The 20,667-nt window shown below is 52.9% G+C and overlaps 1 protein-coding gene across 1 annotated transcript in view; it reads right to left on the bottom strand.

Annotated features, from left to right (window-relative positions):
* Positions 1-1,869: 1,869 nt before the first annotated feature.
* LOC123345840 (early activation antigen CD69-like) overlaps positions 1,870-20,667 on the bottom strand; it is a 35,760-nt gene continuing 16,962 nt past the window's right edge. Inside the window, exons 2-6 of the mRNA XM_044982899.1 lie at positions 9,644-9,913; positions 8,577-8,684; positions 5,512-5,681; positions 3,939-4,042; positions 1,870-2,536 (exon numbers count right to left, since the gene is read on the bottom strand). Coding sequence (XP_044838834.1) covers positions 2,407-2,536; positions 3,939-4,042; positions 5,512-5,681; positions 8,577-8,684; positions 9,644-9,913 — 782 coding nt within the window. The 3' untranslated portion in view covers positions 1,870-2,406. The remainder of the gene's footprint in view (positions 2,537-3,938; positions 4,043-5,511; positions 5,682-8,576; positions 8,685-9,643; positions 9,914-20,667) is intronic.

Genomic DNA, 20,667 nt, shown 5'->3' with positions numbered 1-20,667 from the left:
CTCACACTCATGGGGCGCTGGGAAGGGTTGGAGGGGGGGAAACCACCCCCAGCACTCACTGGCGGCGCGGCTGGGAGCCGGCCCGGTGAGTGCAGGCCTGCCTCCTGATGCAGGCCTCAAGGGAGTGGGGGCGGGACTGGGGCAGAGCAAGGGCAAGGGGCCTGGGGAAGAGGTGGAGCAGGGGCTGGAGCAGCACGCAGCTGCAAAGGGCACCAGGAAATCTGGGGTGCCCTATGCCCTATGCATGTTGCATAAAGATAGGAACGGCCCTGTCTTCCCACTCCAAGTTATTTTGTAATATTGATGTTTATAACTCTGTATGGTCCCATTATCCCTATAAATGCCCAAAACCAAATACCCCTACCCTTCCCTGAGGCCTCACCCATGCCATGCCCCTTCCCTGAGGCCCTGCCCCACTCACTCTATCCACCCTTGTTTGCTCTCCCCCACCCTCACTCATTTTCACCGGGCTAGGGCAGGGCATTGGGTGCAGGGAGGGTGTGAGGGGGCTCCGGCTGGGGATGCAGGCTCCAGTTAGGGCCAGAAATGAGGGGTTCAGAGGGGCTCTGGGCTGGGGGTGCAGGGTGTGTGTGTGAGGGCCCTGGCTGGGAGTGCAGGCCGCAGCACCTCCTGCTGGCCCCAGCCGGTACATTGGCTCTAGCCACAGCCCGGGCCAGGCTCCTGCCCCGGGCCCCTGACAGGAGGGACACAGCAGCTTGGCTGCTCCCCTGCTGATTTCCAAGTCAGAAGGTTCCTGTCTCTGTGCCAGAGAGTGAGCTGGGGGCTGCTGGCCAATCCGCACCCTCACCCCAGTCCCCCAATGGGCCAATGGGGGCCAGAGGCTCCAAGGGGAGGAGCTACCTGATGTCCCTCAGCGAGCGTCTCTCTTCCTTGCTGCTGGGCTGTCCCCCTTCGCCAGCCCCGTCCAGTCCCCCACGCGCTGAGGCAGCTGGGCCAGCCCCACTGACAGGACAAGGCCCGACGCATCCAGGTCACAATCACTTTGCTCTGCCTGCTGGATTCTCTGCTGGTTTGCTGCGGATCCAGCGTCCCTCCCTGGAGCAGCCTGAACTGGCAATATCCTTGTGATTCAGAAAAGCACATGGTCCTTCTCCCGCTATTATAAACCTGCAACAGCAACAAATAATAAAAACCCGACACAACTGTTACAGCAGCTTTGACTAGCAGTGAAAATCCAGCCCAGAGCAATTCACCCCAGGTCACACGGCAAATCTATGGCAGAGCCAGGCACTGAGCCCCGACTTCCCAAGTCAGCCCCAGGCCTGAACCACAAGGCCAGTGTCCTGTTTCACATGTGAGCTGCAACATTTACTGAGTTAACAGAACTGAACGGGACCCACCACTTGTTGAATTCGGTGCCACTGGTCCACATCCAGGGATGGCCCGGTTCCCTCCGGAGGCCGATCCAGTGGTCAGAGGGTCCTTTATAGCGCAGCAGGAAATCCTTTGTTAAAAAAAGTAACAGCAAATACACGTTACACCTCTCCGTGTCTGGGATCTCTACAACCTGCACTGGGTGCTCTGGGCTGCTATGCAGGGCGCTGGGCAGGTGGTCCAGGCTGGGAATTCCCAACCTCAGAGGCAGTACCCATCCACAGCATGAGCTATGGGTCAGGGCCGCCCAGAGGATTCAGGGGGCCTGGGGTCTTTGGTGGCGGGGAGCCCCCACCGCCAAGTTGCCGCCAAAGACCTGGCAATGCAGCGGGGCGGGGGAGGGGGGGACGGGTGTCTTTCTGCCTTTCTTCTCAGGGGGTGGGGCACACACCCCCCCACCACCACACACATATATACACACACGCGTCTATTCTAGCACGTTCCAGCAATCCCCTCCTGTTTGCGGCATCTCTTCACGCTCCCACAATGCTCAGCAGGGCCTGCACAACAGCCCTTCTCGCTGTACAGCAGAGTTCATGTGTCCTTGCCCCATGGCTGCAGGGTTCACACCGGCCCCTTCGCCCCATGGCTGCAGGGGTCACACCGGCCCCTTCGCCCCATGGCTGCAGGGGTCACAGCACCTCCCACTGGCCCCAGCCGGTACATTGGCTCTAGCCACAGCCCGGGCCAGGCTCCTGCCCTGGGCCCCTGACAGGAGGGACACAGCAGCTTGGCTGCTCCCCTGCTGATTTCCAAGTCAAAAGGTTCCTGTCTCTGTGCCAGAGAGTGAGCTGGGGGCTGCTGGCCAATCTGCACCCTCACCCCAGTCCCCCAATGGGCCAATGGGGGCCAGAGGCTCCAAGGGGAGGAGCTACCTGATGTCCTTCAGCGAGCGTCTCTCTTCCTTGCTGCTGGGCTGTCCCCCTTCGCCAGCCCCGTCCAGTTCCCCACGCGCTGAGGCAGCTGGGCCAGCCCCACTGGAAGGACAAGGCCCGACGCATCCAGGGTCAATCACTTTGCTCTGCCTGCTGGTTTCTCTGCTGCTTTGCTGCAGATCCAGTGTCCCTCCCTGGAGCAGCCTGAACTGACAATTTCGCCATTGTCTGCAAAAGCACACAGGCCTCCTCCCGCTATTGGAAACCTGCAACAGCAACGAATCATAATAAAAACCCGACACAACTGTTACAGCAGCTGTGACGCTGCACTCCATACGTTCTATGGAAATATGCTTATGAGTGTGAATATGGTGCAACTGGAATATGCTTTATGCAAAAGGTGTCTTGTAAGGTATCAAAACAAAGGTTATAACCTCCTGAATAGATTCCTCCTATTTGTAGGCATGTATCATCCCTGTATCTGAAGCTAGAAATAGGAAGTACAGCCCTGAGGTCTTATTGTAATTATGCAAAGTGTGGGCCATTAATGGTGGTTTAGAATCTTGATGGCTCCCATTGACTAGGACAACTATTTGTAAATGGTTTATTTACCTGCAAGCCTTCCTGTGTACATGTGGGCCAACCCAGGAAAAATGGAGACTAGGGGTCTTACAGTGACATGTGACCATGTCACAGGATACTGGAACACATCTTAATCCTTGTACTTTTCCACTGATGAGGTGGAGATGGGGACAAGCACAGACAAAAGATTCCTGCCTTGTGCCAAAGCTATAACAGGGGGTGGAGCAGGACAAAGGGGCGGGCCAGTCATGAGAAAACCCCTGGTTACCACATGAGATGTCTGCTGGAACTAACAAGGACTGTACCAGGGGAGAGGATTGGGCCCAGACTAGGAAGGAGTCTGGTCTGTGAAAGAAGCTTATTGGAACATCTGAGGGTGAGATATTCCCTGTAATCAGTTTATTAATGTATTAGGCTTAGACTTGCATGTTTTATTCATTTTTCTTGGTGACTTACTTTGTTCTGTCTGTTATTACTTGAAACCACTTAAATCCGACTTTTTATACTTAATAAAATCACTTTTGTTTATTAATGAACCCAGAGTAAGTGATTAATACCAGGGGAGGAGGGGTGCAAACAGCTGTGCACATCACTCTGACAATTTATGAATTTACTCTGTATAAAGCTTATATAGGGAAAAGCTGATTTATTTGAGGGTCTGGATCCCTTGGGACCTGGGTGTCTGGGTGCTGGAGACAGGTAACCTGCTGAGTTGTTTTCAGTTAAAGTCTGCATCTATGGGGGTGTGGCCCAGACCCTGGGTCTGTGTTGCAGCAGGCTGGCGTGTCTGCCTCAACAACGCAGGGGTCTGGAGTCCCGATCTGGTAGGCAAAATGAGGTAATTTCAGCACATCAGGTGACAGTCCCAAGGGGATATCAGTGATTGAACCTGTCACAGCTTCAACTAGCAGTGAAAATCCAGCCCCGAGCGATTCACCCCAGGGCAAATGGCAAACCTATGGGAGAGCCAGGCACTGAGCCCTCATTTCCCAAGTCACAGCCCCAGGTCTGAACCACAAGGCCAGTGTCCTGTTTTACATGTGAGCTGCAACATTTATGGAGTTCATAGAACTAAAAGGAACCCACCAGTTGTTGAATTTGGTGCCGTTGGTCCACATCCAGTGCTGGCCCGGTTCCCTCCGGAGGCCAATCCAGTGGTCAGAGGGTCCTTTATAGCGCAGCAGGAAAGCCTTTGTTAAAAAAGTAACAGCAAATACACGTTACACATCTCCGTGTCTGGGATCTCTACAACCTACACTGGGTTCTCTGGGCTGCTACACAGGGCGCTGGGCAGGTGGTCCAGGCTGGGAATTCCATATCAAGAAATGAATCCTCAACTCAGAGGCAGCAGCCGTCTGCTCCATGAGCTATGGGTTGGTCAGCCCATGCAGGGACATGGTGCTAAGACTCGTCTAATGTATGTCATAGAGCTGGCTGAAGATTTTCCTTTAAAATATTTCTGTGACAGAAAAATGTGTTTCCTATGAAGATGAATTTCCTACATTTAATTCTGATGTCACTGAAAAGTTTCTATTTTCCATTGAGCAATGATTTTGTTTGTGGTCAGTTCAACATTAATCTGTATCCAGCTGAGTTACCAAGCTGCTTCATGGGAGTTATAGTTTCGGCCTCCCACCTCCATTCTCTGCTCTGGGTTGGGTTCCCCCAGACTACATCTCCTATAATGCACCATGGTTCCCCTATTGGCTGAGCCACTGCTGGGCATCATGGGAGATGTAGTCCAACCCGGGATCTCAGCACACAGAAGGGGGCAGAAGGCCCCCAAACTACAACTCCCATGAGGAGCCACAGGTGCTGTTCAATGTGGGACCAAGCTGAAACTAAATGTTCTGATTTGGTTTGACAACCCAAACTGTTTTGATATGTGAATAATGAAAGAAATTGGTTTGATCAAATGTGGCAATCAGACATTTTCATACATTTCTGGAACTGGTTGCAAAGTGAAAAGTTTGTGCATTTCAACTTCTTGTCCTGACTCATGACAGAGACAAATGTGAAAATGTCAGAATTTCCCATCTCAATTCTGATTTAGCAGCTACCTGGCTCAGCTTCTCAGCAGCATTCCAGACCTTTATCACTCCTGCAGTCTTACCAAATCCCATGATTTTACTGAGAGTCTCATGCTGTTTGGTGCTTTTCTTAACACCCCAGCTCCTGGAGTCAGGTGATTACAAGAGACTCTCGTCTTTCAGAAGTTTCTAGGCCTCATGGTTACAGAGAAAAACTTGTAAATGTGACCCCTTAAAAGCTACGACACCAGAAAATAAATTAAAAGCCGTGACAGCTGTTATTTTAACGTCAATCTCATGGTTTGGGGGGTCCCTATTGATGATTTCTGAACTTTTGGGTTGGCAATGCTGCTCCTGTCCCATTAAAGGGCTGGAAAATAACTGGATTCCCCTGTTGGGGATTCCCCTGGAGCAGAGGGTCGGCACATTAGCCCCACACTGCTCCGACTCAATCCCCAGTGAACGGGGAGGATGGCGAGTGGGTGGAGCTCTCTGCACTCTGGCTATTCTGGGATGTGAGAAGTTGCTCTAAATTCAAGCAGCATCTGGGGCCATGGACCCCAGGACAAACCCAGCATAAAGCCGCCTTTGCCACCCCCATCCTGTGCAGCCCAGAATCTGGGTCTCACCATTTCCTGCTGGGTGTCAATCACCGCCAGGGAGGCACCGAGGACAGAGCAGTGGCTCTGGCTGTGGGTCCAGCTCCCTTCAGCCTGTGAGAAATAGTAACACTTCCCCAGGTATCCGACCCAGCCATCTGGGCAGGTGGGATCAGCTGGACACGGCTCAGGTTTCTTTGCTGGAGATGAGAAAGTAACAGGGTGAGAGATCTGCCCGTCACCCTCTGTAGCCACGGCAACAAGCCCTAGTGACACCACATCATGGAACCCCGCACCCCCTCCACACCATGGAAGCTGAGCTTATGCCTGGGCACGTTCCCCTTCACAACAGAGAGAGGCCAGCGCCACCCACCAGCTCCCCACAACTAGGCAAGCTGTGAAACTGGAGTCTCGCTTCCAACCTTGGGCTCCTTTGCTGGGGTCCCCATTTTGCCCCCTGCAAGCACAGACTGTGATTCATATATTCCATACAGCATCACTTAGTGATGTTACTGATACCAATATTATCAAATTGCAACCGAGCTGGTGGTACCTAGAACAGCCCCTTAGCACCTAAATCTAAAGGTTCATTATAAAAGAAAGAACAAGAAGAGAGTAGTTAAATGGTCAAGCAGTCAGATAAATACAGAGACTTCAAAGTCCTTAGATCAGATTCTTAGCTGCATTGATGAGTTTCCTGTCTTGAAAGTCCCCCTGGAACATCCCCAGCTTGGATGGGTCACTCAGTCAGGAAGCTGCGAAAGTGTTATGATTTGCCAAGCAGGATAACCTTGTTTATACGGTTGTGTCACTTTTGTGCTATGAGTTATAGATGTGTGGGGTATAGCTGTGCTGTGTTTTTGGGTGACACTCCCAGACAGATTGGCATTGGCACTGCCCAGCCTGCTCAGTGGCCCATCCAGGGTCATCAGCTGTACAATGAACCCGTGGAAAGGAGACAGGGGCTACACCTTGAGTCAGCAAGACATGTAGGGACAGGCCGGTGGACAGAGAACTCTACAGCTCTTCCATGCCATGTGCTGTGAGCTTGTGTTTGGGACAAAGGAAGTACCAGCCACATAGCAAAACAAAGGGCAGCTGCACCTTCGCCATTTTGTCTTCAATCCTAATTCTCACCTCTGCAGGAACTTTTCTGCAAACTGCAGCTCTGAGCAAAGGACTGAGTGACCCATCCAAGCTGGGGATGTTCCAGGGGGACTTTCAAGGCAGGAAACTCACCAATGCAGCTAAGAATCTGATCTAAGGACTTTGAAGTCTCTGTATGTATCTGACTGCTTGACCATTTAACAACTCTTCTTGTTCTTTCTTTTATAATGAACCTTTAGATTTAGGTGCTAAAGGACTGGCTGGCAGCATGGTATTTTGGCTAAGATTCAACCTAATACTGGCCTGGTAATGTGACTGGCCCTTTGGGGTCACAAGAACATTTTGTATAGTGAGCAGAGCTTTTAAATAACTTCTCACTGTACTGGAACCATGTGTGATTGGGAGCCAGAGAACTGGAATGCAGTAAAGTGGGCTGGATGATTTCTTTTTTTAACTTATTGATAACCAATGTGTGGGGGATCACGAGCACAGTTTGTGACTAGTTGGGGAGTCCAGCTTCAGTGTTTCTCCCAAAACTGGTGAGTATCTGCTCTCCTTGGTGCAGCCTGCCCTGCCCTGATCTTGGCATTTTCAGTGAGGGCTGCCCTAGGTATCCCATGCCTCACAGATGCTGCCATTGAGACACCTGATTGCACCTGCACATCAGACATTTCAGCATCTGAATGGCCGGGCTGGTCTGGGGGAAGCAATACCAGGGCAGTGTGTTGTGGGCACAAAATCGTGCTCTCAAAAAAGGCCAGGGGGTGAGGCCTCTTAAAGTATCAGCCAACCAATAATTATAAACAGCCACCAGATGGCACTGTTACCATAGGTGCCAGCTTCCCTGCTTTCTCCTGGGTGCTCAACCCCCCTTCTGCCCTCAGTCCCACCCCCACTCCACCCCCTCCCTGTCCCTATTCCAATTCCTTCCCCAAATCCCTACCCGGCCCCACCTCTTCCCCTGAGCGCACCATGTTCCCGCTCCTCCCCCTCCCTCCCAGCACGCCACCAAAATGCTGAGAGGTAGGCAAGGAGTGGGGACAAAGCACACTCAGGGGAGGAGGAGGCGGTGGCAGGGTGGGGCAGGGAGCTTGGCTGCCAGTGGGTGCAGAGAACCGACTAATTTTTCCCCGTGGGTGCTCCAGCCCTGGAGCACTCATGGAGTCAGCACCTATGGCTGTTACCCCCGTGCACCTACAGGTGAGATGCTAGGTATAGACTAGGAACACCTGGGATGATGCAACCAGCCACTGAGTGGCACTTGTCTCAGTTTGACTATAACAGAGAAGGGGAAAAGACCCACTGGATCCATTCACTGAGTAGGAGCAGGGGGGGTTTCAGGAAGACTTGGAGCCTCATTCCTGTGAAGCCGGCCAGCTCGGCAAGAGACTGGACTTTGGGTGGGTGGCTTTAGTAGACAAGAAAGCTGAGTGCAGACCCAGTGCTCAGAAGTACTGTGTGTGATACAGCAATATAAAGTAAAACTATTGGACAGGGACACATGGCATCTCTGGGGGCAGCGGATCTGGGGTTTCTGTGAGACCCAGTGTCAGGGCTGGATGTCACAGGGCAGCGCTGCAACGGGACACAGGGACTGGGGTGCAGCTATTGTTACCTGCAGGGCAAAGCCAGGGCTGGCCTAGCCGGGAGGAGAGGGCTTGTGAGGCTGAAAGGCTGGTGGGTTTAGGGAGCTGACAGCCAGCCAGGCGCAGGTATGGCTCCCTCCCACTGCAGGCAGGGAAATAACACGGTGACTCACAGCCCTGGGTAACCAGAGTTGTTTGGGTGACAGGGCAGAGCGAGCCAACAGCTAGTGGGAGCTGGACACTGGGGAGACCCCCCAGAAACGCCCCCAGCTCAGCAGAGATTGATGTGACTGTTGAAGCAGGGGTGGGCTGGGGGAAGGGGGAGAAGTTGGGAGGGATTGTGACATTTCCAGCACGGAGTGTAAGGTGCAGAGACAGGGTCAGTGCAGGCTCCACACTCACCTGACAGTGCAATGATGAAGATGATGATGGTGATGATCAGTACGAGATTGAGACTCACACTCTGAACTGCCCAGCGACGTGCCCATGGTTTCAACCCAGACAGCAAACCTGTAATAGAAACAGCCAGGAATGCTCACACTGCCGCTACGGCAGGGAGGGCCGGGCCCTATACTGATTAACTGCATCAGCTGGAGTTTGTTTGAAAACAGGAGCTATTCTGCAAATAGAGAGAGACATTTCGAGTGAATGAAGTGAACATTTTCATTCCAACTGGAGGGGAAAGCCCTTTCAACTTTTCTGGAAGAAAAACCCACAGAAAAAACAAGGGTTTCAATTTGAGGTTTTCAGAGATTTCCCCGGCTCCTTGAAAATGTTTCCAGTGAAAGTATTTAGTTAAAAAAAGGAGAGAATGGGAGGAGGGGACCTTGACATTTTAAATCAAAAATTGATTCTTCTCTTATTTTCTAACACAAAAGTCCCCTCCCCCCAACCCATGCCCATCTGGAATGCAGACTGGCAGTGTTTCCATTTGAAACCCTGGACATTTCTGAACAAAAAAATTGTGTGTGTGGTGGGGGAGGGGGGGGGGGGGGGGGTTGGGGGTGGGTGGGGGTGGGGGGGGCTGGGGTGGGGGGGGCTGGGGTGGGGGGGGGGTGGCGTGGGGGGGGGGGGGGGGGGGGGTGGGGGGGGGGGGGGGGGGGGGGGGGGGGGGGGGGGGGGGGGGGGGGGGGGCCGTGGGGTGGGGGGGGGTGGGGGGGGGGGGGGGGGGGGGGGGAGTCTGTCTTGTTCAAAGCAGCGTTTCCCACCCAGAAGGCGTTGATGGAAAGTTGACCAGCCTGTCTAGCGCTGATGGAGGAAGTGGGCTGAATACGCAGGGACTGAGCCGGGACCTCTGGATCGAAAGCCACAGACGCTCCTGCCTGGGCTAAAGGCCGCAGTATATTGAAGGCCGAGGCTGAGTTGTGTCTTTTACATGGACCGGCCACTAGAGGGAGCTAAAGGCCCTCGCTGAGTGAATGCGGGTTGGACAGGAGAAGGGTGAGCAGACCCCACAGAGGCAGCTGTACCTGTAGGGCAGATTGTGCAGCTCTCTCCAGCCTGGGGGGGGATGGGCACGTGAGTTGTTCCGTTTTGTGTCATTGGGGTTTCCTGGGAACCCAGGTCTGGATCTGGCTCTGGCTCCGTCGTCTCAGCAGCACACGACCTGTTCCACATCTTTTCTCTCTCTGAAAGGCTCCTGGACTCCAAAACCAGAGATATCTTCCCTTGAACGACCTTTCTGCAGCCACCGGTAACTGAGGCCTGTTCGCACTGGGTCTGGTGGTGCCGGCAGAGCCCTTCGTAAGGACAGTTTCAAAGCAGCTCACTGGATTACAGCTCAGGAGCGGTTTGGCTACGTGGGGTGAGCAGGAAAAACACCTTTCAAATATAATTTGATGGTGAGTTTTGCCTGAATACTTTGACCGCCAGGCTGTGTCTGAGTTGTGTTCGAATGAACTGTTTCAAAGCTTCCCTTGGCACCGCTTTGATCCCCAGGGTCAAACAAGCCTTGGCAGGCGCTGAACAAATCAACTCCAGGTCGCTGAATCGTCCTTGTTCTGTTTCTTTTCACTGCTGTCTCGTCCTGTGGGGTCTGGGTTCGAGGCTTTGCCTGTGGAGAGAATTGTTGGGTTACTCTGGCTGGCTCCTGTGGGTGTTTATCTGCCCAGCCACAGGGTCGGTTAGAGCTGGCAGTGCTAGTGTAAGCAGGGGACATGGTCCCGCTATTGCGGGGAACTTTCCTGGCTTCTGCACGACCCCGGTGCAATGGGGTAGTGAAAGGCTCTGACTCCTCACTCCCACTTCCTTTACCCAGAGGCCTCCCTGCCCTTGAGGACTCCCCTTCCACTCTCCTGTCTGGCAGAGTCCTCGTAACCCCAACAAGGCTGGGCCACACTGCACTGGGCTTACAATTGCTGCCCTGGGTCTCCCAGCCATGCTAATGGCCCAGATCTCACTGCACAGACCTTCCCACGGGTCTGCAGCTCGAGCTGCATCCACATTGCAAAATGACAGGACGCAGGCTCAGACCCAGTGGTGAGCTCCAGCCGGTTCGCAGCGGTTCGCGCGAACCGGTTGTTAAATTTAGATGCCTTTTTAGAACCGGTTGTTCCAGGACAACCAGGTTCTAAAAAGTTTTTAAATTTAACAAAGCTCGGGCAGCTGTCTGCCCGGCCCCCAGCCCCAGCTCACCTCCCCCTCTCCCCTGAACGCTCCGCCCTCCTTCTCCTCCCCCTCCCCTGCTTCCCGTGAATCAGATGTTCGCGGGAAGCCTGAAACGAGGAGCAGGCAGGTAAGCCAGGTGGGGCGGACGGCGCGCGTGGCCCAGTCCAGCTCCACTTGAGCGGCTCCCCCTGGCCCCGGCCAAGCTCCCCAGCCCGATCCCGGCCAAGCACCCCTGGCTCGGTCTGGTCCCAGCTGAGCGGCTCCGACCCGGCCCAGCTCGGGACCCGCGGCACCGGCCCCGGTGCCGGCCCGGGGAGTCAGGCCCCACGGCTCCGGCCAAGCGGCTCGGCCCCGGTGCCGGCCTGGGGAGTCGGGCCCCACGGCTCCGGCCAAGCAGCTCGGCCCCGGTGCCGGCCCGGGAAGTCGGGCCCCACGGCTCCGGCCGAGCGGTGCCTGCTGTGGTCCAGCCGGGCTCCGGGAGTTGGGCCGCGCGGCGCTGGTCGTGGTCCCGGCAGAGTGGACCTGGTCCCAGCCCCAGGCAGTGTGGTAAGGGGGCAGGGAGGGAGTGGGTTGTGGGGGGGTGAATAGGGGTCAGGGCGGTCAGAGGGCAGGGAACAGGGTGAATGAACGGGGGCAAGGGTCCCGGGGAGCAGTCAGGAAAGAGCAGGGTTGGATGAGGTGGTGGGGCACTCAGGGACAGAGAGAAGGGGTGGTTGGATGGGGTAGGGGTCCTGGAGGGCCATCGAGAATGAGAGGAGGGGTTGGGTGGGGCGACAAGGGGCAGTCAGGGGACAGGGAAGGGGGGATCGGTCAGGGGTCCCGGGGGGGTGTCAAGGAACATGAGGGGTTGGATGGGGCACGACCCCCCCGGGGGGGGGGAGGAGGGAACCGGTTGTTAATATTTTGGCAGCTCATCACTGCTCAGACCCACGCCCCAGCAGAGTCCTAGAATCTGAGTGCTCCCTGACCAGAGTCAGACTGATCTGTGTGTGGACAAAAAGGGGTTTGGTCTCAAACCTGGGCTCACTGTGCAGTGTAGATGAGTTGCTTTCTTCCATCTGTCAGCAAGAACCGAGCAGAGGAAGGAAAGCAGCATCCTGCTTAGATTTTGGTCTCTGCCATTGCAGCGCTTCTGTCTAGAGCCGCCCCCAACCTCCTGTGTCGCACAATGAAAGGAGCAGCCCACCCCCCTCATAGCCCCCATCTGCCCCAGGGGGCATTTGTCCCCGGCTGCTCACAGGATCCAGGCTCCGCAGACCCTGGTGAATTTCATTTGCAAACAGACGAACCCAGGTAACACACCCCCGGGCTAGGGCAGCAGGTTAATAATCGGTAACTCGAGTCCAATGCAACTGACACCCGCTCCCCAGTGTCTGTATCTGTCCGGCAGGGAGAGACGCAGCAGCTGCTGCCCGGGGGTGGCAGGAGGGACTCACCCGCCGGGACAGGCAGCGCCGGACCAACGGAGCAGGAGCCGGAGAGTGAATCCGGCAGCTCCGGGCACCAGGCGGCCCCAGCAAAGGCACCAACCGGAGCCGGCTCCAGGGTCTGACCCAGGGCAAACCCCGCGGGCTCTGCAGTGGGTGCAGAGATCAGACCCCACCTGGCTTTGCAGGGCGGGCACAGCCCGGGCTGGGCACTGGGGCTGCCCGGGGGTGTCACCGCCCCTGTCCCCAGCGCCCCCCGCCCCACAGGAGACCCCGCAGACAGCCCCGCGGGCAAATGAGCCGGGAGCTGAACCGGATCCGCGGGGACCAAGCGGGGGAGCGAGGACGGAGCCAGCCCGATCCCCAGGGCAGCTGCCCAGGCAGACACCCGCCCCCCCCCGCAGCTCCCTGCTCACCTGGGCAGCAGCTCCCGCTCCCGGCAGGACACGGCGAGGAAAGGGTTAACTCCGGCCCGGGGGGGTGTGCGGAGCTGGGACACGCACCGCTCCAGATACAGATACAGCCCCGGCCGCTCTGACCTCCCTAGCAAGTGGGGGGGAGGGGGGAGATATAAGTGGCCCCGCAGCTCCTGTCGTTGCCTGTCACGTGCTTCAGAGACAAGCGCCGGTGGCAGGAAGCCAAACTCCGCACCGGATCTCCGCAAACACAAACACGCCTTGTGGCACCGCTCAGGTCCTCGCTCTGGGCTGCCAACTTTCTAATAGCACAAAAGCCAACCCCCCTCCCTGAGGCCTCCCTCCTCGTTCGCTCACTCACTCACTGTCACTGGGCTGGGGATCGGGGATCAGTGCTGCGGGGGGGGGAAGTTGGGCAATTTGCCCTGGGCTCCGCAGGGGCGGGGCGGCTCTAGGAATTTGGCCGCCCCAAGCACGCCGGTCCCGCGGCTCCGGGGGACCTCCCACAGGCGTGACTGCGGAAGGTCCGCCAGAGCCGCCTGCCGCCCTGCCGGCAAAATGCCGCCCCAAGCATGCGCTTGGGGTCTGGAGCCGGCCCTGCGCAGGGGCCCCCAAGAGAACGGCCGAGGCTCCCGTCCCCGTCCCCGTCCCCGCCCCTCTCCTGGAGCCTCAGCGCATCAAGCAACGTCCCCGGACAACACTGCAGCGTGGCTCTGGCGGGGCCCCTGAGCCCCGCCCCGCTCCGAGCCGCGTGGGGAGGGGGTGGGGCTGCGAGCTCCGGGCTGAGCTCAGCTCTCTCCGCTGGGCCTCGAGCGCCCAGCCCAGCCCCCTCCCCGCGCGGCTCTGAGCGGGGCGGGGCTCAGGGGCCCTACAGCTGTTCAGCGATGCGCTGAGGCTCCGGGTGAGAGGGGAGCTGGGGGTAAGAAGCTGGGGTCGTTAAGGGGCAGGGAGTCTCGGGGACAGTCAGGGCACACGGTGGGGGCAGAGGTTGGGGGGGGCTGTCAGAGGACAGGGAATGGGGGGTTGGATTGTGGGCGTTCGGGGGGGGGTTAGTCAGGACTCAGCGGGGGGGGGGAGGATGTGGATAGGGGTCAAGTGATCTCTCTCCTGCCATCCATCTCCATCCTCTGACGAACAGAGGCTAGGGACACCATTCTTACCCACCCTGGCTAATAGCCATTTATGGACTTAGCCACCATGAATTTATCCAGTCCCCTTTTAAACACTGTTATAGTCCTAGCCTTCACAACCTCCTCAGGCAAGGAGTTCCACAAGTTGACTGTGCGCTGCATGAAGAAGAACTTCCTTTTATTTGTTTTAAACCTGCTGCCTATTAATTTCATTTGGTGACCCCTAGTTCTTGTATTATGGGAATAAGTAAATAACTTTTCCTTATCCACTTTCTCCACATCACTCATGATTTTATGTATCAGAGGGGTAGCCATGTTAGTCTGGATCTGTAAAAGCAGCAAAGAATCCTGTGGCACCTTATAGACAGACGTTTTGCAGCATGAGCTTTCGTGGGTGAACACCCACTTGCATCCGACGAAGTGGGTATTCACTCACGAAAGCTCATGCTGCAAAACGTCTGTTAATCTATAAGGTGCCACAGGATTCTTTGCTGCTTTCATGATTTTATATACCTCTATCATATTCCCGCTTAGTCTTCTCTTTTCCAAGCTGAAGAGTCCTAGCCTCTTTAATCTTTCCTCGTATGGGACCCTCTCCAAACCCCTAATCATTTTAGTTGCCCTTTTCTGAACCTTTTCTAGTGCTAGAATATCTTTTTTGAGGTGAGGAGACCACATCTGTACACAGTATTCGAGATGTGGGCGTACCATGGATTTATATAAGGGCAATAATATATTCTCAGTCTTATTCTCTATCCCCTTTTTAATGATTCCAAACATCCTGTTTGCTTTTTTGACCGCCTCTGCACACTGCGTGGACATCTTCAGAGAACTATCCACGATGACTCCAAGATCTTTTTCCTGACTCGTTGTAGCTAAATTAGCCCCCATCATGTTGTATGTATAGTTGGGGTTATTTTTTCCAATGTGCATTACTTTACCTTTATCCACATTACATTTCATTTGCCATTTTGTTGCCCAATCACTTAGTTTTGTGAGATCTTTTTGAAGTTCTTCACAGTCTGCTTTGGTCTTAACTATCTTGAGTAGTTTAGTATCATCTGCAAACTTTGCCACCTCACTGTTTACCCCTTTCTCCAGATCATTTATGAATAAATTGAATAGGATTGGTCCTAGGGGAACACCACTAGTTACCCCTCTCCATTCTGAGAATTTACCATTAATTCCTACCCTTTGTTCCCTGTCTTTTAACCAGTTCTCAGTCCATGAAAGGACCTTCCCTTTTATCCCATGACAGCTTAATTTACGTAAGAGCCTTTGGTGAGGGACCTTGTCAAAGGCTTTCTGGAAATCTAAGTACACTATGTCCACCAGATCCCCCTTGTCCACATGTTTGTTGACCCCTTCAAAGAACTCTAATAGATTAGTAAGACATGATTTCCCTTTACATAAACCATGTTGACTATTGCTCAACAGTTTATATTTTTCTATGTGTCTGGCAATTTTATTCTTAACTATTGTTTCAACTAATTTGCCCGGTACCGACGTTAGACTTACCGGTCTGTAATTGCCAGGATCACCTCTAGAGCCCTTTTTAAATATTGGCGTTACATTAGCTAACTTCCAGACATTGGGTACCGAAGCTGATTTAAAGGACAGGTTACAAACCTTAGGGTATGTCTACACTACCAGATTAGTTCGATTTAACTTAATTTGAATTTGTGGAATCGACCTTACAAAATTGAATTTGTGTGTCCACACTAAGGACACTAATTCGACTTTGTGAGTCCACACTAACGGGGCAAGCGTCAACATTGGAAGCGGTGCACTGTGGGAAGCTATCCCACAGTTCCCGCAGTTCCCGCAGTCCCCCCTGCCCATTTGAATTCTGGGATTTCCCCACAATGCATGCTGGGGGGAAAAATGTGTCGAGGGTGGTCTTGGGTAACTGTCATCATTCAACGTACTTTCGGACGTCTCAAGGGGAGATGGAGGAGCTTACTGACTCGCTCGGATCTCAGCGAAACCAATATCCCCATTGTTATTGCAGCTTGCTGTGTGCTCCACAATCTCTGTGAGAGCAAGGGGGAGACCTTTATGGCGGGATGGGAGGTTGAGGCAAATTGCCTGGCTGCTGATTATGCTCAGCCAGACAGCCGTGCGATTAGAAGAGCCCAGCGGGAAGCGCTGTGCATCCGGGAGGCTTTGAAAGCTAGATTCCTCAGGGAGCAGGGTAACCTGTGACTGTTCAGTTTCTTTACAGAGAAGCTGAACCTGCCCCTGCTTCAGTTACTGTTGACTTTCTTCTGCGGTTAGATACCCCGTTCACCATGTTTCCCCCCTTCCAACACACGTTTAAAAATAAAGTTAATGGAACATTGTTAATTAACAACGTTTTCTTTATTAATGAATTCGCATTAAAGGGTTGAAACAGGGACGCAGACTGTGGTGGGTAGGGTGTGCAGTGATGTTAACACCGCTTCTACACTCGAGGAATGATAGGCTCCTGCTCCTAGAGCGGTCTGCAGTGCCGGACTGGTCGTTTCAACAGAGCCTGCCATCCCTCCTTTTCGGGACTTTGTGTGTGGGGGCTATGTGACCTTGTGGCCGGTGAGGACAGTTACAGATTCCCCTGCTGTGTGGCTCTGTGGTCCGGGACAAGGACCGCTGCATAAGTTCTGTGACCGCCCTCCCATGCCACAAAGTCACGTACCCCCCACCCACACAGAACATGGAAAACACCTCCCAGACCGACCAGGGTGCCTACTGACTGCACTGTGAGTGTGACCTGCTGTTGATCCTGCCCCCGTGTCTGTACCCTGGTAAAGGTGACTGTCCTATGCAATTAACAACCCCCTTTCCCCCGCCCCCCTTCACAGACAGTCTTCTGTAGAAAAACTTGACGGAAATAGTAATTAACAACAAACTACTTTTAATGATCAACTACACAGTTAGGGGATGAAACTGGGATTGGGGCTTCGGTGAGCCAGGAAGGGAAGGACTTCTCAACATTTAGGGAATGAGAGCCTTCTTGTATTTGTGCACTCTGCAGGGGTGCAGTGACAGTTTTCATGGCCCCTGTCGCCCCTCCTTCTTGTTACTTTGGGTGAGGGGGGTTTGGGACTTTGTGGCAGGGGAGGGCGCTTGCAGATACAGTGCAGGGGGGCTCTGTCCTCCCGCCTGCGGTCCTGCAGAACATCCACAAGGCGCCGGAGCGTGTCAAATTTTCCCTGGGCATTTCCTGTGTGGCTGGTCAGAACATCCAAGCTCGGACTGCTGTCCAGAGCGTCAACAGAGTGGTGCACTGTGGGATAGCTCCTGGAGCTACTAAGGTCGATTTCCGTCCACACATAGCCTAATTCGACATAGCCATGTCGAATTTAGCGCTACTCCCCTCGTCGGGGAGGAGTACAGAATTTGAACTAAAGAGCCCTCTAGGTCGAACTAATTAGCTTCCTGGTGTGGACGGGTGCACGGTTAAGTCGAATTAACGCTGCTAAATTCGACATAAACTCCTAGTGTAGACCAGGCCTTAGTTAATAGTTCCGCAACTTCACATTTGAGTTCTTTCAGAACTCTTGGGTGAATGCCATCTGGTCCCGGTGACTTGTTACTGTTGAGTTTATCAATTAATTCCAAAACCTCCTCTAATGACACTTCAATCTGTGACAGTTCCTCAGATTTGTCACCTACAAAAGCCAGCTCAGGTTTGGGAATCTCCCTAACATCCTCAGCCGTGAAGACTGAAGCAAAGAATCCATTTAGTTTCTCCGCAATGACTTTATCGTCTTTAAGCGCTCCTTTTGTATTTCGATCGTCAAGGGGCCCCACTGGTTGTTTAGCAGGCTTCCTGCTTCTGATGTACTTAAAAAACATTTTGTTATTACCTTTGGAGTTTTTGGCTAGCCGTTCTTCAAACTCCTCTTTGGCTTTTCTTATTACACTCTTGCACTTAAGTTGGCAGTGTTTGTGCTCCTTTCTATTTGCCTCACTAGGATTTGACTTCCACTTTTTAAAGAAAGTCTTTTTATCTCTCACTGCTTCTTTTATATGGTTGTTAAGCCACGGTGGCTCTTTTTTAGTTCTTTTACTGTGTTTCTTAATTTGGGGTATACATTGAAGTTGGGCCTCTATTATGGTGTCTTTAAAAAGGGCCCATGCAACTTGCAGGGATTTCACTTTAGTCCCTGTACCTTTTAACTTTTGTTTAACTAACCCCCTCATTTTTTGTATAGTTCCCCCTTTTGAAATTAAAAGTACAGTGTTGGGCTGTTGAGGTGTTCTTCCCACCACAGGGATGTTGAATGCTATTGTATTATGGTCACTATTTCCAAGCGGTCCTGCTATAGTTACCTCTTGGACCAGCTCCTGCGCTCCACTCAGGATTAAATCTAGAGTTGCCTCTCCCCTTGTGGGTTCCCGTACCAGCTGCTCCAGGAAGCAGTCATTTAAAGTATCGAGAAATTTTATCTCTGCATTTCGTCCTGAAGTGAAATGTTCCCAGTCAATATGGGGATAATTGAAATCCCCCACTATTATTGGGTTCTTAATTTTGATAGCCTCTCTAATTTCCCTTAGCATTTCATCATCACTATTACTGTGCAGTCAGGGGACAGGGAGCAGGGGTGGGGTCCCGGGGTGGCGGTGGCGGTGGTGTCTCTGGGGGTTGGTGAGGGGACAAGGAGCAAGATGAGTTGGGGATTCTGAGGGGGGCAGTCAGGGGGCAGGAAGTGGGTGGAGGTCGGATAGGGGGCAGGGAAAGGCTGTTTGGGAGGCCCAGCCTTCCCTACCCTGAAGCTCATTCAGCAGTTTGATGCTTGCAGAAGAGCCAAGCTGTTAGCTTTTCCATTAGGGCTGCCATCCCTTTCACTTCTCAAATGCCACATTATAGTCTACATTGAATTCAGTGCCATAGGGAGATTCATGTCAAGGGAGGGGAGCTTCATTTAAAATTAGCCACTGTGGGGAGGGATCACATTAGAAGAGCAACCCTACCAAGGGAGACCCCCCACTCCCCTGGATTCCCTGAGGCTCCAGAGGGGTTAATTCAGTGGTTCTCAAACTTTTGTCCTGGTGACCCTTTCACATAGCAAACCTCTGAGTGTGACCCTCCCCGCTTATAAATTGAAAACACTTTTTTATATATTTAACACTATTATAAATGCTGGAGGCAAAGCAGGGTTTGAGGTGGAGGCTGACAGCTTGCGACCCCCAGTAATAACCTCGTGACCCCTTGAGGGGTCCTGACCTCCAGTTTGAGAACCCCTGAGTTAATTTAATTTTAGCACCCTGTGTCCATTCACATGCATGCGCTATTTTGAGCATGTCAGTTTTCACAACATAGGCTCATCCCAGATTCTGGAACAAGCTCAAATGCTCAGTCCGTGGAGTATGTACATAAGCTATACTAAAGACAAACCCACAGTAACTGTCTCCAGTTTGTGAGGGACCCCATGGAGCCAGTCTCTAGGAAACAGATAAATGCATGGAGGTTTAGTCCATGAATGGTTATTAGCCAGGCTGGGTAAGGAGTGGTGTCCCTAGCCTCCGTTTGTCAGAGGGTGGAGATGGATGGCAGGAGAGAGATCACTTGATCATTACCTGATAGGTTTACTCCCTCTGGGGCACTTGGCATTGGCCATTGTTGGTAGACAGGATACTGGGCAGGATGGCCTTTGGTTTGACCCAGTATGGCTGTTCTGATGTTCTAACCTAAATGAACCCAAAGTTATGGAGACAGATATGAGTCAAGGAATCCAGCAGAGTATCAGAAACCTGGAAAAATCTCTGACTGGACGGGCTCAGGCGTTTGGTCACAAGCTGAGGTGGTTCAAAAGTTTTGGATTTTTTTTAAGCAGAATTTTTTGTATTGTTTCTTTAAACAATCAAACACAGCAAGCAGCAAATTTTTGGCCACACACTTCTGAAACTTCAAACCATGTTCAGGTTTTGGCAGACTAATTTCAGCTTTTCAATTAAAAAAAAAACACAACAAATTTTGAAGGAAAGCAGACATTGTCTGTGGTGTAGGACTGTACGTAACTGGGAGAGCAGCCATCACAATTTGCAGTGACCCTCTGGCTGCCAGGCGGTTATCTCACACACCCAGTGAGGCCAGACACTGAGCCGGGGTCTCCCTGGCAGTGTAGAGTCAGATCTCAAAACAGGGTTAACGGTTAGTCACCTCACAAAAACCGGTTACTGTCCCTACCAACCTGATTGTCATAATATGAGATCAAACCAGTGTCAGTTGCAACCACTCCTTTTCACCACCCATCTCATTTCTTTCATGTTACAACCGTTTGCAATATTTTTCGGTGGGAGTCTCCCCTGTGGCTGTGTGAAAGACCCACACGAAACTGGGAAACTGACTAATTATATGAAAGAAGACATATGAAAGATGAAGACTGACTAACTGACTCTACAGGGTTGTACTTTCATAAGTTCACAGATTTTATAGATTCATAGATTTTAAAGGTTGAAGGGACCAGTATTGCTCATCTAGCCTGACCGGCATCACACAGACCAAAGCATCTCACCAAGTGACTCAGCCATCAGGCCTGTGACGTGCTTGAACCAGACTGTGTTTTCTAGAAAGGCCATTCCAGCCTTGGTGCAAAGACTCCAAGTGATGGACAATCCACCTTGTCCTGGGGGAAGCTGCACCAATGGTTAATCACCCGCCCTGCTAAAATTGTGGGCAATGCACAAAACTGTCAAACTGACTCACTGACCATGCAGGTGTGGTACTTTCATGAACTGACAGACTTTAATAGTGTCATAGATTTTAAAGGTCGAAGGGACCATTATTGCTCATCTAGCCTGATCTCCTGCATGACACAGGCTGCAGCATCTCACCCAGCGATTCTGCCATTAGCCCCGTGACTTGTGCTTGAACCAGACTGTATCTTATAGAAAGACCAATCCAGCCTTGGTGCAAAGACTCCACATG

Source organism: Mauremys mutica, chromosome 12 (assembly GCF_020497125.1).
Source record: "Mauremys mutica isolate MM-2020 ecotype Southern chromosome 12, ASM2049712v1, whole genome shotgun sequence".
Taxonomy (NCBI): domain Eukaryota; kingdom Metazoa; phylum Chordata; order Testudines; family Geoemydidae; genus Mauremys; species Mauremys mutica.
The sequence above is the reverse complement of the archived record's forward strand: the minus strand, read 5'-3'. Positions and strand labels throughout refer to the sequence as shown.